Here is an 18207-nt window from a genome sequence, read left to right on the forward strand (position 1 = left end):
AATTTAAGTAATTACTAATTTCCTTTTAAACCAGTCCAAGAGGAAGAAAACATTGAAGGAATTTGTCCTGTCATTACTTTTTACATCGTTTCAGGAACACATAGTATTCATCATTTTAAGAACACATGTGTTCCTGAAATGATATGAAAGGTAATGACAAGACAAATTCCTTCAATTGTTTTTCCTCTTGGACTGGTTTAAAAGGAAATTACTTCATTCGTGAAATGTACCAAATATGTCCTCATTCAGCAACTGATGTCTTCATTGAATATTTAGATTAGCTTCCTGGTTGGGGAAAAGACTGTTGAATTGCTACAACAACTTCCGGGGACGCAACTATTGGTTGTGTCATGACTGTGCTTTGACAGAAAACACCATAGAGCAGATTTGTCCTGATTGAGACATACACCACATGATAAACCTATAATTTGGCCAAAAACCTCTCTATTTTGTTGTCACATAGCCATTCAAAAAAAAAAGAAGAAACACTTTCACATGTTACCAGGAACTTCACACCAAGAATTAACAGGTAAGTTCTTTTTACCTGCTGAGTGGCTTTTGATAAAAGAAATTTAAAAAAGGGTTCTGGACAAGGGGTGAAGGTTTTGTTCAATAGTTTATGACACTTTCACACAATATGGATGATATGACCATGACTGCTCGGAGCAAACAAAAGAAAGATGAAAATGATAAGACATAAGAAAGACATAAATGCTTTATCTTTTATTTTTCTATTTTGTCCTTTGCTCTGCAAGGGCAACAGATGGTTAATTGGATACATCAATATCCTTGTATGTCATCACTACAATGCTTAAAAACCTCGAGAAGTTGTTCTACACAAACATCTCCAACAAAGGATCGACTAACAGAATAAAAGAGTGGATTATAGAGGGTTGTTGAGTGTTTCCTGTCCCTGCCCATTATAAAATCATTTGTATTCTCAGTCTACTCTTATAATATGCGTATACTACGACAGTTTCAACTATGATTATGGAGCTCTCGGCTGAGTCACGCTTAATGCCTGTGAGCTCAAACTGTGCATTAATTTTTCAACATTTTTTCTTCAGTTGGCTGCCATACCTAGTTATTTGGATCTTTGGAATAATTTTTATATCAATTCGAGTAGATGAGAAAGTATGCAATTTCTTTTTATTCGTATGAGGTTTCTTTTGTACCAAACAAGTGTGAATTAAACCTATAATAAGTTACTCTAACTGTTGTTTTGCCAAAAAAAAAAAAAAAGCACATACTATAGATCTACATAGGAGACGTCTGATGCACTTTTTTTCCCCTTAAGAATTTTTCATCGCAGTCTTCATCACAAAAAATAAAATGCAGAGCAGTAAATTCTAAATGAATATAAATGAAAGTCATTTCAAAGCGTTTATTTAAGAGCAATTAATTTACATTTAATGCGTAACTGGGAATTACTTAATGTAACTGTAAAATGCTTGTTAATATTACTAATAAAATGAAAGTTATTAGAGTTACCGATGCATGATTGACTAATGAGAACAGCATCACTTTAGACTAAGCACAGAAACCCTATAAAAGCCATCTGTCCATGCTGGATGTGCACAGGAGAGTAGAAGATTATGCTTGTTGAGAGAGAGAGAGAGAGAGAGAGAGAGGGAGGGAAAGAGAGAGGTAGAGAGAGAGATCTGCGCGCTACACTCGCCAGTGAGACTCTCAGCACGCACCGCGCGCTTTCTATCTGGAAACTTTCGAAAAGGATTCGTTATAAACTCATTACCTTCATGTCGGAACTGCTGAATATTTCCTCACCGATGCTATGGTTACCTTTATTACGGTATGTATCCTTTCAAAGTTTCTTTGCACGAACTGCTTCCATATATCGTGTTGTGGGAATCTGGAAGACTCCTGGCACAGTAGCGCATTTGCGCTTGTTCTCCAGGACGGTTTCTGTGCGATTTGCCACGGGGAAAAAAAGTTGTGCTTGTCAAGCAACTCGTTTTCTAGAAAAACAACTGCGTAATTTGGAATGTTATTCAAAAACATTAGTGTTGAAGTGTCTTTGGAACTTTCAGCGCATTTGTGTATTTGGGAAGAATTTGACCTGCTATGCGCCTCGGGCTGAACTGGAAACCAGTACGGGCAAATTCACTTCTTACCTTTCACAGAGTGCTCTTCTCTTTATGCACAAAACAATAGGTTACCTAGAAAACTTTTTTTCCTATTCAAAGAGTTTTTTAATATGATTATTTAAGTCTTCAAACTATAATTATAATGTGTATAAAACTATAATTAATGTGTAGGCAATCTGTCTCAGTATCTGTGTGATGCAACTTTAAATGCATTATATCTATCTAGTTAAATATAAATATATATAATTAATATTTTTGTATATGTAAGAGGTTCAGATGCACTAATTTGAAAAAAGATCCTTTAAAGAACAACATAAAAACTTAAATGCCAGACTTTAAAACTTTAAAATTGACTTAAACGTGTCTAAGAAACACTTTGCTCTTTCGTCTTTCCTCCGAGAGCTGGCTGAGATTGGCAGACAATCCCTAAAATAGATAATCCATATAAATCTGTGCTGGAGATGCTATTGGCCAGTGCTCTTGAAGTCCTTCAGTTTTTTCTGTGAGTTCAAGTTATTACTCTTCATGTTCCTCAACTGGAAGTTGCATGCATATTCTCCCCCTCACAACAATACAAATAGTGTATTTGATAGCCCTGTTTCTTCCAGCCTTGTGTGTTTCTGCTTATGTTTCCCTGCTGTGTGTAGGGAAGTCTTGTGCAGGCATGCACCTGAAACAAGCATCTGTCAAATAAAGGATTTGACACAAGGCGGCTAAAGGGTTAATGCAAATAACTTAAATGTATGGGTGAATGTGTCAAAAGAAACATATTACATGGCTGCAGTGAACTCTTGGCACTATTTGAGGATTTACAGTGTTTTCTCTAGTCTGAAGTCATTGTGGAATGTATAAATTTCACACAATTTTTACAGATTTTTTTACTAAAGTATATATGCAGAGTTTCCAATTTCTTCATGAAGCACATGCAAATAAATACCTTATTTAGGCAAGATTTTTAAAACAGCTTGCACAGCTTGGACACAATAAACTAGCTAACAGGATAACCAATTCACTTATGTGATTTTATCCATTATTGCGGCTTTGAAACACTTAACACTTCCGGCTTGTGGTTTACTTACAGTGGTTTGAGTTCAACTGTAGTGGCTCTAAAAACTGTAAATGTTCGGGGGCCAGTTGCAGCACATCCTTGTTTTTCTGGGTAGCTCTCTGTCACTGTAAAATGGGAACGGCAAAAAATGTTGGCTGGCCATCGAGGAGTCTCATCAACTTTATCATGGGTCGCTCATACCCAAAATATATTTGTTGTTGTTGGTCACTATGTTTAAACTGTGGGAAATTCACAACGTTGACCATATATGGATTGTCTCATTATAGAATACCTTATGTATGCCAAATAGTGCAGACTGATACATGGTCATTTGTCATTAACAAATTAAATTATATTTTTCATCTTGATAAACTTGTCCTAGCTGGTTTCATATTTGAGAAAGCATGCTACGCTAGCAGGTGACAGAGTCTGAGCTGTCAGTTCATTGCACCGACCAACCTGTCATCGAAATGACAGATGGCAGCCAGGCCTAAATACATCATTTATCAAGGCCAGGTTCAAAGAAATGGAGCATTTCTTAGTAACTCTTAATTTTCTTAGTAACTCTTCATTTTGCACACTATTGATATGAAAACAAAACCTATGGTTAGAGCTAGCGATAATGCATCGATAAATTGCACAGCTTATTTTCGCAGAATTTGCAATCGCATTTCCATTCTTTTCTGTCACGTTTACCTTATCAGCATGCAGCATGGATATTGTGTGGCAGAACACGGAAGCATGGCATGCTGGGTAATCTAATACTTTAATTCTTATGATTTTACTTGCACTATTCCGGCTAGAACTGCAAATGCTGTTTTGGCAAGGAGCAATAGCAGAATTTGGTTGTGCATTTCTATATGTGGCTGTTAATATTACCCTTTTAGTATGAATAGAGGCATTAGAGTGAGAATGACATACAGAGGTTTGTTCAGTAGCATCTTTAATCGCAAGCGAGATATTGCTCGACACAAACGAACCAATGCTGTTACCAATAAAATATAATAAATAGTATTTTTTTACCAGAAATGTTCAGCACATGTTGTGGTAATGATGGTATTTGATACTCTGTGGTTGATGTGTAGACATTTTATAACCACACACCCCCTCACACACACACACACAAAAATTGGTTATTGCCAATATTTTTTTTTAATGTTTTTGATATTGTAGTCAGGAGCTAATTTGTCTTGTGTCTGTGTGGTTCAGGTAAACCCTACATTATGGGGACAAAGCATCCCACAACGATGGCAATCCTTGTCCTAGTGGGGAATTTTTTTTGGGAAAACGGCTCATAAATCATACTAAGTGATGTTTTTTAAAAATGTAAAAATGCAGAACATTTTGTGTGATGGGTAGGCTTAAGGTTAGGGGATAGAATATACATTTTGTACAGTATAAAAATAATCATTATGTCTATGGAAAGTCCCCGTAAAACATGGAAACCCAACGTGTGTGTGTGTGTGTGGCAAAAACTATACTTGAATTATTACAATTTAAAATAGAAACTAAACATACTTGAGACCTAACAAAAAAAAAATATTCTACAACTTTTTTGTCTTGTCTTAAGTGTGCCTGAACATGTCCAGAACACATCAGTTTTTCCAAAAGGCTTCTAACATGTGTTCTGGAAGTGTCATGAGGTGAGATGCATTAAACATGAAGCCACGTAGATCTATCAATCCTGCTGAGTGGACGTACCTACACCTTTTGTAGTTTGTATCCTTGACAAAGTGTTGCTGTCAGCTGCCAAACACCCGTCTATCACATTACATCAAAACAACCATCTAACATGATCACGTTACAAACTCCGAGATGTGTTAATTACACTAACTGTTGTGTTTGGCATTGTCGTGTCAAACAGAGAGCGAGTTCTGTGTTTATTTTACTATAAAAATCCAGGCTAATCGCTACTGACTCCCAGACTTCACGTTAATAGTCTGAGTTCTGTTTTATGACACCAAGACACCTGACTTTGATGCTTTTGTAGCAATTAAAATAGGCTTGTAATCATGGCTGGTTTGGGGAAAATCATCCCCAGTTGCGATGTTATGGAAGGAAATTCTGTTAAAGTCTGTGAGATGGAAACTATAACTTCCAAGTCTTAAATCTTAAGGAATTTAGACCTTTACTGGTGTTGTAATCCCTCTAATAGTGCCAAAAAATTTGACATGCACATTTTTTATATTAACTTACACTTGTCGAGTATACCCTTCAATGCGCTGGCCGATTATCAGAACTTACCAGAAACACATGCCGACTGAAAGAACTGTGTTAAGGGAGGTGTTGACACCAGCTGCCATGAAGGCCAAACAGCTGCAATGCGTCCCTTACACTGAATAACTCCATCATGAGGCGCTGAACTTTTGACAACATGACATGAGCTAGCATGCTTCATAAGACATGCTAAATGTGAACTGGAGTTATTAATGCTTGTGTTTTAGTACTCTGAGCTGACAGTTTACATAGCTTGTCTAGCTTTCAATATTGAAAGTCTGAAAACCTTTGACAAAAACCCACCAATAAATCATAACAGTTGAAATGTTTGTCTTCTGAACGTAATGTGTGAAGTTGGCAGCATCTGCGGACATTTTCTTGATTGCAAGAAATGCCACAGCTTGATGTGTATTCAAACACTGCAGGTCATGTCTTACATCACACAACCATTCAGAACTAACCCGAGATGTGTGTGAACTCAGCATGAAGCCAGATGTAAGTTAGTGCAGGGTGCTGGTCAGAGATGGAGTGTCCAGACAGGGGGTCTATTCGCTCTTTTAGGGGAACATCTGGAAGCAATTGGACAGCATTAGGGTTTAGACACTCTTCTTTGAAAATCCTGGGTGGATTTCTTCCGCTGGCACGCTTCTTCCTAAGCCATCCTGAGTCCATCAACTTGGGTAGCTCATGTCTTCTGGATTTATTCCATAAGATGCATTGGATAGCATGTCATTCTGCAATTTGCTTTCAATGTGCAATGCATTGCTTTGAGAGCAGCCACTTTAAAGTGGCTTTTACCTTTTTTATATTGTATTCTCCTTTTCATTGTAATAATTCTAGTAGGTAGTATTTCTCCAGTTGAATGTATGCACATGTTTCAAATTCAAACAATAGCCAAACAGTTCATTGTGTGCCTGAATGGAAAACTCTTTGATTCGTTTTCTTCCAAAAGCTAAATCCCTACTCCATATGACTGAAGTATATCAGTATCTGTTAGCTCAGGTCAACGATTCACTGTAGATTGTCTTGCTATTCTGTAGTTGGATACATGGCCCTTGCATATGCTCGAGGTCTAAAGCGCATTTCAAGATTTCAATCCCAGTGTGACAGGAAATAAGACCCTAAAAATGAGAAACTTGCTGTTCTTTCTGAATGTATTGTATTTTGACGGATACAGCAGAAAATGAATATTTGGTGTAAATATGTTAATCTTTCATTGCAAACTGGTCATTGAGCGGATTAGTCTCAGAACCTGATTTCACAAAGTGCAACATGTTCCTAGATCAACATCTTTGGTCAACAACATTCCAATCAACCAATCAGATTTGAGGGACAAGTTTAAAGTTTGTCTAGTTTAGGCTTAGTTGACTCTGATTCTGATTCTGATTTTAGGGATAACTAATGGGTATGGTTAGGTCTAGTGGTAGGGATATAGGAATCCTTACATGTTTGGACAGGAATGTTGTTCAAGGATCAACAAAATATGTTGACCCAGGAATGCGTCTAACTCTGCAAAATCAGGATGTGCGGATTAGTCAATGCATGCTAAAATAGTCCGGTGAATGTTGAGCGTGCAACTCCAATATTTCCGTTATCTAGACTGTGGTGCGCCGTGTGCCAGGCTGAACGCTGTGTTAAATGGTGCATTGGGTGGTGTGAAGGCTGTTGCTAATCTCAGGCCAATCCTCTAGGAGTTAAAAGCTCAGGGAGTTGTAAGCCTCCTTGGCCAGTCTTAGATGATGTGCGTAGGTGGTGAAGAAGCCCCGATGTCGAGGCCACTGACACAGTGCTGTGCGAGATTAACACCTGTCATACATGGGCATGCTACTCTGTAGATACACAACTAGGTTTGAACTTCAACTGTAGTTGAAAATTAGATATAAATATGAATGTAAATTATTTTTATTCGTCGTTATATCACCTCTTGGAAGGAGGGAAAGTTTTCTGCGCAGAGTCAAACAAACAAAGTCCATTTGTATTCAGACCTAAACTGACCTTTTGGAATGACTCTGTGTTTATGTGGATTAATAATCCTGAGGCAAGTGCAGAGCTGTGCATCGAGTGGCCTAAACCAGTTAAAGGAGATCAAGGACCAGATTTTGACGCCTAATGCTCCCATGTCCTGGAATTAGAGTTCACTGAGAGTGCTGTTTTATGTAGTTTGATATTATGTAATTATGAAATATTGGCTAGATAGATAGCCAGGACCTTTGTTTTCCAATGAAGAGAGAATCTACTACCAATATAGAAAAGGTTCATGCATTGATATCACAAGACTCAGGTTATATAAAAAGCAATTCCTTTTTTACTCAGATCAAACTGATTGCGCAGGACAGTTTGTGTAAGAGCCAGTTGTGTGTAAATGAAAGGAATTTCTTGATGTAGTTTTCTGAGGTAATTTACTTCTGAGGCTATAGACTTGTGAGCTTTTAAACAATGCTCACTTGTGAAGCATTTAGTCAAGGAGGTTGTTGGCTTGTTATCCATCGCCTACAAAGCATCAATTTTGGCTGAGGAGGAGCAGTACTAGAATAAACAGGGCCCAGGGTGATTTAAGAACAATATCCCTCTGATCTGCTGAAGATCAGTCCACTCCTAGAGCAATTCTTGATTCTGTCCCAACCCAACATACAATCAAGAATTCAAATATGCTGAATGTGTTGTTTATTGCATAATTTTTATAGCCCGTAGACGTGCTGTATGTGGTGCTAACATCGCAATCAGTGTTTTTCAATGGAAAAACACCTGAGTGAGTGAGCTTGTAGAGTACATGCCCAAGAACTCATCATTGCAATTTGTGTTTCGAACTTGATACCGCGTGAAAAGTCTAATCTTGTCTTGGACTTTTCTTAATTATTTGAAGTACACAGACAGCTTCTCCTTTCTCCGACCTAGTTTAAATGGATTAGAGCGTCAACAAATTTGGCCATTCCGAAGAAAGCAACCTAGAGTCCATTAACTGCCCTATCAGCTGACTAGGCCAATCACATGAATTTACAGTGTCATTCCAGGCGTTTCAAACAGTCTGGTGTGGTTTGGCTTGGAGGTTGTGTGTGGAACACCAAGGGAATTCATTCACCACTTAAAAAATCTTCCTCTTCTTTTGTGTCATGCACAATTTTGGTTGAGCAAAACAGTGTGTGTAGATCACAGGGAGTGATTTACACCACTGGCCGGGCTGTAGCGGTCACTTTGCCAGCGTTTTTAACCAGGAATGTTACCAAATGCAAAACTTTTATCCAATAACAAGTAACTTAGCCTACATTCTGTTTGTGCATGAACTGTACTGAGGCCTCTTGATGTCCCCCTCCCCCCCTTACTTTAATTGTATTAAAGTCCCCCAGTAGTCCCCCCTGTAATTGTATACCTTAAAACTCATCTTTGATCACCAAAATTAAATTTTTATGTAATAAAAAAAATCTTCATGCCTTAAAATAGCTTGAATCTAAACATTTTATTATACGCGGTTCTATGAATATGCAAATAAGCCCTGCCCCCACTCACTCACACCAGCTCAGAGATCCACTCGTTGACGATCACACATTGACGTGATTGGTTACAAGGTAGGCTAGTTTGTGACGTCAGAAACACCAGTGATTTCAAACCGCATTTTTGAGGCTGTCTTTGGTTCACTGCAGTTTTAAGGAGAAAATACTCCTTCTATTGACTTCTAATTTAACTTCTAATTTGCACATGTTTGTCTTAAAGCATATTAAAAGCACCACATAGACATATAAACAACATTTAAAAGTTTGATTTTCAGCTCAGGGGAACTTTAAGGCATTCATCAAGGCCCACTGAGAGTTTGGGCACTTTAGTGAGTTTGTCTTTGCTTTATTTCATCTGCTTAAAATGAACAAAGTTGGAACCTCTCTTAAATATCCTTTAGACCTTTGTGACAATATAAATATTATTTTATCAAAATGTTTTTTAACTTCTAGTATTGCGCATTAACTATAACCATATGTCCAATAAAATCATTTAGAAAACAACCTTAAATTTGTTAACATTTTACATAATTACTCTTAGAGGAAGATCATATATCATTCACTGGTGATTCAAAATATAGTGCTGGCAGAAAACATTTTCCCTCTTTTTTTTTAGATTTTTTTTAATTGTACTTTAAAGGAAAAGTTCCTTTGTAAGGAACAAAGCAAAATTCATTCGGAACCTTTCTATCCAGCTCTTAATTGTCTTTCTCAACAGCAAAAATCTGTACTGATGCAGTTTTTTTTCTTCTTTTTTTTGGTCAGTTCCTCAGACATAGCTATTATGTGACTTAAAGCTGCAGTCTGTAGTTTTTCCTCTTTGTCGCCATCTCTGTTCGAAATCTGCAATTGCAGTTATTCATGGAATTATCAACTTTTCTGGATCCGCCATCAAATTGATAAGTTTAATTATATCAAGTGCTGCAAGAAAAAGCTATAAATCTCCACCTCCAACATCCTCACATGCAATATAGCCTACTAGCCGAGACTCCTTCTTTATGTGTACAGATGTGACGTAATGACGCAAAGACATGCTCGAATTTCCCGCGGAAATCCACCAGTACCACTGGAATTCAAAATATTATTACAAGCTTACCGTTTTGAATCGAGCTAAGGCAAGCACATAGTTTTGAACACTGGCTGGTTATGTACTTGCTCAAACATTTATTTTGGATAATTTTTAACCCAAAAAAGTTACGGACTGCAGCTTTAAGAAGACTTGGAAAATACTGTAGTGCTTTTAATATGTTTTGTGCTTTTTAGAGTCGTTGTATGCTGTAAACAGATTCAGTGAAAAACAAAACGGCAGCATATTTATGGTAAAATATGTAGTAGTGAAATGACTAAAGCGAATGCCTGATAAACAGCTAGCATGGAGATTTACATTGAATGAATGTGAGCTACTCCATAGTTCTACCAGAAAGACTCGGGAGGCAAAATAACGTAACAAGTATGCTTTTATTAACAGCCCAGCAAGCAAGTATTATGATATAAAGTTCTTTAGCGTAGTCCATAGCTCACAATCCGAGGGTACGGAATCTGCATTTCCTGCCTGAAGACGAAGGCAGGGGCGCAGCCGACACCCTGGGAGGTATGGGAAGGGACCATCCTGGTGGTGGTGGGGAGGATGAAGGGGAAGGGACCATCCTGGTGGTGGTGGGGGGGGATGGAGGTGAATGTAGGCATCAGCATCTGCAAACTCAGACGTGTAAGTACCGATCTTTTATACTACAAGTATTAGAACATGATTGGATAGATGAGAAGGTAATAAGTGATGTAACAATTGAGTCTTTCCGGCAGAACTTACGCTAAAGCTTTCATTTGCATTGGCATAGCCTACTGCAACTTTTTGCATAGGAATTGAGAAGCGTAGCTTGAGTGTAGCTCATTTGTGAAAACAAGCACCATCTCCCCTAACCAAACTTCTTTTTTTTTTGCCTTCCCGAAGAAGATTGTTTAAGCTGCTGTTCATCCAGGAAGAGGCATAAATGCACATCTGTGCTCCTGTGAGACGAGAACTTCCTGCATTTATGACAGAGCAAAGCACATAAACAAATATTTTTAGTGTGAGATTTTTAATGTGAGTTTGAGAGGAAAGCTTTTGGAAAGGTCCTCTGCATGGATCAAACCTTAAACTGTTGTTAGTTTAGCGAGGGATCGCATTAGCCGTGCTTCCCAGAAGGTCCCTGACAATGTTTACTGCACATGAAGAAACACAGCTAAGTATTTGAGAGCAGTTAAGAGGATGCAAAGGATTATCTTTTCAAACATGGTTGAAACAGATTCAAGTGCATGTGTTTCTATCACATCATTTGTTGTGCTATAAATTATGCTTTAAGAGAAGCCAGTTGACTTTAATGTGACTGAGTTGCTCATTATGGGCAATTTTTGCAGCTTAATGAAGAAGAACCCTTTTAAAAGCTTACTGGACGTACACAAACATAGCCGAGCATTTGATCGCACTTAAGAGGATGAAGAAGATTATCTGTTCAACCCTGGTCCAGAGTTCCAAGTAAATTTCCACCCTGCGTTCACCTGAATGAGCCCAAATGGGAAGAGTAATTGACGTTCATTCCAGGATCTTGTGTTTTTGTACACTTTCCCCCGGAGGCAATGCAAGACACATTCACTGTCACATGCTGTCTGACACATCATGGATTGTTTTTTATACGTAAAGTCACAGGCCTATGTACATTTTTAAGAAGCTGTTATGGTAAAATAATGTTTTTTTTTTGTTGTTGTTTTTTGGGGGGAACAAATACTAGTTTTATTGCAGGTCTTTTGTATTTTTGGCCTTATTTTGATTCTTGACTTACTGCCTGAGAATTTTGTCCAAATTGCATCCCTTTGTGTCTAGCTTATTTTCCTGCAAATGAAAATTAGATTTGGTTTATCAAATTTAGCTTATTAGCTCGCCCTGGAATTAAGCTGATGCCCTGCTAAATTCTTTACTATAAAGATGAAATATTATTCAATCACAACTTCAGTAATGGATGGAAGTTGAATTGTTGTGAACTTCTAGCCACGTGATTTTGCCAATGTTCCTGGGTCAACATATTTTGCTGATCCTGGAACAACATTCCTGTCCTAACCATATCCCTATCCTTAAACCTAACCCTACCCATAACATCCCTAAAATCAGAGGGAAATGATACACTGGTTCTAAGCCTAAACTTGACATAATCTGTAAACTTGTCCAGTCTTATTGGTTGATTGGAATGTTGTGAAAAGTTGTTGATCCAGGAACATGTTGTTCTTGAAGTCACGTTCACCCAGCAAGTACAGATGCAGAAAGTAATTTTCTACACCGCTGCCTGTAAGGTGACTTTGTCATGCCCCTCTTTTGAATAATCAACGTGTAATTGCAGGCATTATCCCTGCCAAAAAGTGAAGTTAGTGATGCTTATTGGCCGATAATGAGGACAGAGTGATTAACAACCTCTTCTGAGCACCGTGTGTCCTCCCTCATATGCTTGTCCTGTCCATTAAAGAGATCTGCCAAACAGCAAAGGTCAGACCTGAAAGTATGCACAAACAATGGGCTGCAAACTTGCACTGTGGAGCAATGACGAATGAGATATTTTTCCATAAAATTCAGGTGAATTACTCTGAACACAATGTCAGATGACATAAGATCAAACATTCCTAGAGAACAAAAAGTCTTTGTGTTCATTTCGTCACCAAAGTCTAATTTAAAACCAATCGTTTATGTAACAAACCGAGCATCCCATGACATTATCACCCACCATGCCAAGACCTCCCAAACCCTGCGGTTCTTCAACAGAAAGACATGTGGTTCAGAAAAAAGATACAGAAGTACCCGGGGCAGCGTAAAGATCGGGGAGCACACTTAATATTTATTTTCATTGAACATCTTGCCTTATGGCCCTTTGATGTAGCAGCTGTAACCGCTGACTGTCTGCATCACCTCTGTCTCACTGTATCAGTGTCATCATTAGTCTTCAGTTGCTGCACTTTGCACTGGAGTCAGTAGTTTAGTGTCACTTACAATTTAACCACTCTGGGTTTGACACTAAGATGTTTTGCAGCGGGCGCCGTGGCTCACATTCTCTTGTTTTATCAAAATGATTTAGAGTGATCCCAATACACAATGGAGAAGATCATCTCAAACAAAACATGAAAGCAACAAGTCACTGTCTGGTTATTCAGGTAGAACCGAGGAGGAATGCAAAGTTTTACTGATGTCTAGCTGTAGTAATGAGTTGGTACCCATGTCATACTGTACTAAAGTAATGCATCTGATAATTGCCAAGCAAGGCCTACCGCTTGCTTACTGTTGAAGGGAAAATTGAAAGGCTATGAACTGTAATTGTTAGCATTATTTGGGAGACCACAAGTCTTACCTTATTTAGCATGAGAATCTGCACAAAATATTACAAACGGCTCACAGAGGACAGACCTTCTTGCTTGATGCAATATGGAAAAAGGCCACAATGTGTTTAAAGAATACAGTTGTTCACCCAAAAATGTAATAAATGCCTTTAAAGGAGAAGTGGTAACACTTTACAATAAGGTCATTTTAGTGCATGCAGCAATTAGCAATAGATTTGTTTCAGTATTTATTCATCTTTGTTAACATTCTAAAAATGTTTTATCATAAATCATATCAAGTCAATGATATGGTTATACTTTATTTAGATGGTCCACTTTAGACTATTCTACTAACTTGGAGTAAATTCTTAACTAAATGTCAACTTGCTCTCTTCAGTTAAACCCAATACAAGTATTAGTTAATTGTAGTATTAACTAATACCATTGGTATTAGAGTATTAGTAGAGTATTAGTTAAACTGTAGAACACTTAGTAGACGGTTAGGTTAGGGTTCAGGTAAGTGGAATAAGTTGACGTACTTGCAAAGTTTCTTATAGTCAGTCGAAGGTCTGTTGGCGGAGCATCAATATAAAGTGTTAGTTGATATTAAGCAGACCGTCTCTAATGAGAGTTAGTTTACATGTACTGTAGTTGCAAAGTTACTTATAGTTAGTAGAATGTCTAAAGTGGACCATTGAAATAAAGTGTTACCAATAATATTAACAGATACAACTTTCGAGGATACAAATGTAGTGGTAAATGTAGAAATTGTCATTAATAAAAATATTAATAAATGCTTTAGAAGTATGTTAGTTCATGTTAACTAATGTAGTTTTGCATGCTTTTACATGAATCCTTCAAAATAATTATAAAGTATTATAAAAGTTGACTTGTACACTGTATTTTTTAAGTGTGCATGAGGAACAAGTCGAAATGTGAGTCATTCTTGAACAGCTCTAGTCCCTATTAACTATAAATGCATGAGAAAAAAAAAAGAACAGTACAGAAATAAAACTTATAAAGGTGAATAAACTTTAAGAGCTCGATTACACTTCAAACAATGTCTTATCTTTTATACCATGTACACTTGTACCATTGCTTTAGCAGACTCTTTTTAAACACAGTTTGCCTCAGGGAGTTTTGCACTTTGTGGTTTCTGTTTCATGCCATTGCTTTCAGTCATGAAGCAGAACGCACACCGGGCCAAATGGATGCGCCAGGCGCTGAAATAAACATGCCATGAGGAGGACCAGCAAACTTCATATCACCGCAGGCCATCTTTCAGCGCACACCCATTAATGCTTTGTCGCCATGCAGATGTGTTGGGAAAGTGCCACCATTTTTGTCATAGCATGTCAATAATGAGCTTCATGAGAATTCAATGTTGTCACAGGGCCATTTGTTTATTCCTTTATTTGCTACTATAAGGAACCCGTTTTGCCGAGTATGTGTTTACAAAAACGTCTCCTGTTTCTTCACAGATCTTACAGGTGAATCTAGTGATGTCCATCTTGCTGTACGTGATGTTCCTCGCGTACCTCTATGGTATCTCAGCCTCTACGATGGACAAGCAGCGGCCCACGCAGGACCCCATCAACACGCTCATCATAAAGCTCCTGCAGGCCGACATCAGCCGCAGCCGACAGAAGCAGGACGCCCTCGACCCGCTTCCTTCCCCCACCTTAAACACACCCGCAGTGACCGACTACAGGGAGAAAGTCAGCTCGACCGTCTATCAGCCCGTGACGGACATCTCGTCGGAGCTGCTGCGTCAGCACAAGCGTTACAACTCGCCACGTGTGCTCCTGAGCGAAAGGCCTCCGCTGCAACCGCCGCCACTCTACCTAACCAACGACTTCGTCAGTAACCAGGACGGCAACAAGACTCGGCAGAAGCGCTACGCCGAGCACAAAAGCTACAGGGCCGAGTTCTCTGTGTGTGACAGCAAGAGCCAGTGGGTGACCGACAGGACTACGGCCGTGGACATTCAGGGACGACCGGTCACGGTTTTAGGGTCCGTCAATGTGGGACGCACGGACATAAAGCAGTACTTTTACGAGACAAAATGTGAGACCGCCAAGCACAACAAGGGCAGCTGTCGGGGGATTGACGAGAAGCACTGGAACTCGCAGTGCAAAACCTCGCAGTCTTACGTGCGCGCGCTCACTCAGGATAAAACTTGGGTGGGTTGGCGCTGGATACGGATAGACACCTCGTGCGTCTGCGCGCTCTCACGCAAACACCGCAGGACGTGAAAAACACTGCAGCAACTCAACCACTGTCTTTCTATTGTTCCCTGTAAATATATAAATATAAATTATTATTTAAGTTATATGGAATGCATATAGTTTATACATGTCTATGTATAATGTATAAATATACTTGTTATTTATTTAAGCTGTTTGCAAAGAAAAATCTTTTTAAAAAAAGAGAGAGAATGAGAGAGAGACTTACAAAAATCATGCAATGCCACTAAGCTACAGGAGCATTGCATGCTGAATTGTGCCTTGCTCACGTAGTCAGAGGACACGTCACTCCACTAGACCTGGACCTTGGGAACAGTTGCAATGGAAAACACAGACCACTCAATATCATATTAACTTCAGTATTGTTCAAGAAAACCTGTTTTTCTACTGAAACAGGCTGTCAGTATATCCTCTTCGTATCTGGGTAAACGAATCACAGTCGGGATGTTGTATGAAAATATGTAAACATACAGTATATGTGTATCAAAACTGCATGAAATACCTAAGAAATATATATTTTTTGTACACCATGAAAACATGATGGAAAAGAATCGAAATGCCACTAACAAAGCAAACCACTGGAATATTAGTCACAATTCTAGTAGAAAAAATGGACCAAAAAGTTCGGTTTAGTATTTCACAAATTCAATCTAGGCAGTATATTGATTCTAGATGGCCTTCTGGAAGTATTTAGGCGATATTCACATCATTTTAGAGGGCAAAGTGGGGACGAAAGCAGCCAAGTATTAACTTGTAAGAGTCCGATGATGAAACTACTGCTCACGATTAGTAGTGCTGAAAAAGGCTCCTCAGCAGATGGACGAGCAAAGACTCCTCCTACTGGCCACGCCCCTCATCAGAAGCCCCGCCCAGCCTACCAGAGTCCAGTGTGACCACCACGACCACCAGAAATAAGCTTAGTGCACTTTTAGCCTCTTTTCAATCACCCACTTTGATCAATTGCTACTCTACAAACTTAAAGAGCGAAGCCAGCATGAATAAGAGCAGCATGTAAACAAAAGGACAAATAAATGGGCCATTGCTAATGACACTGTAGTCTTACACAGAGGTAAAGCTGCCTTAAGACGATGTACATACGTGCAGAGCTGGGATTTGAACACGTAATCTCCCCCTTAAGAGGGTTTCCCTCTTGTCAGACTCATCTTAGGAGATAAGCATTTCGCCGGTGTGCTCCGGCTATAAAAAGGCCTGCCATGCTTTCCTTCTGTACGTTTATATAAGGAGACCTACTCGCTCAATAGTTTTGAGACACTTAGGTGAAGAGATTCCTATGATATCTGCAGTAAGATGTTCGATACGCAGTGACAAAATGTGTAAGCCTCTTCATCAAATTGATTAAATATACATCAGAGTAGATCATGCTTTGTATATCAATAGATATGATATACCCAAGGAAAAGCGTGAGGCATATAGACAGCATGTTCGGGGTCATACGAAGAGCATTTTAAAAGCCAGGCAGCTGCGGCTCGGCTTTTGTTCAGGCTTATCTTTGCGACACGTGACTCAAGTCACCTCTGAACTGTCCAAGTGTCCGCAAGGAACATCATGTAGAACCCAACATTTGTGGGATTGATGTTATTTTTAGTTACCCACACATATTTACTTCTCTATCAGCATAGCAAGATAAGCCAGAATGAGGTCCAAACCCATTACATCAAGTGAAGTGCCAAGACTTTGTCCTCCATGTCCGAACATAAAACTTTATTAGCATGCAATCGTTTATTATGATGTGGCTATAAAAAGATTGATATCAAATTTGTTTTATTGCATTTTCATGCTTCACAAGAGGGTGGTTAGAAAAAGGCACTAAAACCTAACTGTTTTAAACAAGCTCTGACTCTGTGACCGGATATCCAGTGCTTGTATTGGGTGTGAAGTTCTGAGACAGAGAAACAGAGTGTCAGCTCAGATTTGAAACAGAACCACAGACCACCAAGGATACAGCACACCTTTTTCGAATTCAATATCGTCCCGCTTCAGTTCGGCCCTCTGAGGAAAAACAGGATAAAATGCTGAACACAGGACCTTTCAAGGATTCTGCTGGGAATGGCCCACACATTTGTCCAAATGCACTGCCTTTCCTGTAACACACATTAATACACTGGAACATGAGGATCCCTAAACAATTTTGTCTTTGCTCAGTCTTGGATGTCTTTCACTGAAACATTCCTATGTATTTGATGCTGTCTTGAAAAGCCCTGCTGGTGTCATGCATACTGTGTAGGATTCTTGCTGCTTTAAACCACTACAACCGACCTTATAATGGACCAACGGCCATTGCTGATACCCATGGAGAACTCTTTTATGCTGAAAAGGAAACTGTGCCAAAACACACCGAACTCTATTTAAGGACTACATGCTTCTTAATAATATTCAGACAATTATCTCCGGTATGTCTAAATTGAGAAAGTTGCGAGGAAAGTCCCTATTTTTAGTAAAGAAGAAAGACTTGTCTGCTTGGTGGTCGTTGTTTAGTGAAGTAGTTTTTTTTTTTTTTTTTTTTTGGTTGTACCCATTACCCATTGTTTGTATTTTTTTTTATGTTATTTTATTATTTTGAGAGAGACTTTCCCATAATGGTAATGTCTCTCAAAATGTCTTTCTCGTGCTGATACTTGAAGGAGTGCTGTTTATCTGGCCTACAACATCCTCCTCTGAGATTTGTCTGAATAAAGTTTTTTTTTTTTTTTTTACATCTTCTTGCTGATTATGTTCTTTTGGGAATCTATGAATATTGGCATCTGTAGGGT

The 18207-nt window shown here is 38.8% G+C and overlaps 1 protein-coding gene across 2 annotated transcripts; it reads left to right on the forward strand.

Annotated features, from left to right (window-relative positions):
• Positions 1 to 370: 370 nt before the first annotated feature.
• On the forward strand, positions 371 to 18148 carry ntf3 (neurotrophin 3). Of its 2 annotated transcripts, none has more exons than XM_082168071.1 (2): positions 371 to 529; positions 14672 to 18148. In XM_082168071.1, exon 2 carries the CDS (start codon positions 14693 to 14695, stop codon positions 15443 to 15445), a length of 753 nt encoding a protein of 250 aa, XP_082024197.1. In that variant the 5' UTR covers positions 371 to 529; positions 14672 to 14692; the 3' UTR covers positions 15446 to 18148. The 2 variants fall into 2 exon arrangements, with proteins under 2 accessions (XP_082024197.1, XP_082024196.1); XM_082168070.1 differs by lacking the exon at positions 371 to 529 and adding an exon at positions 1254 to 1810.
• Positions 18149 to 18207: the final 59 nt, after the last annotated feature.

The sequence above is a fragment of the Leuciscus leuciscus genome (genome assembly GCF_965113295.1).
Source record: "Leuciscus leuciscus genome assembly, chromosome: 4".
Lineage (NCBI taxonomy): Eukaryota > Metazoa > Chordata > Actinopteri > Cypriniformes > Leuciscidae > Leuciscus > Leuciscus leuciscus.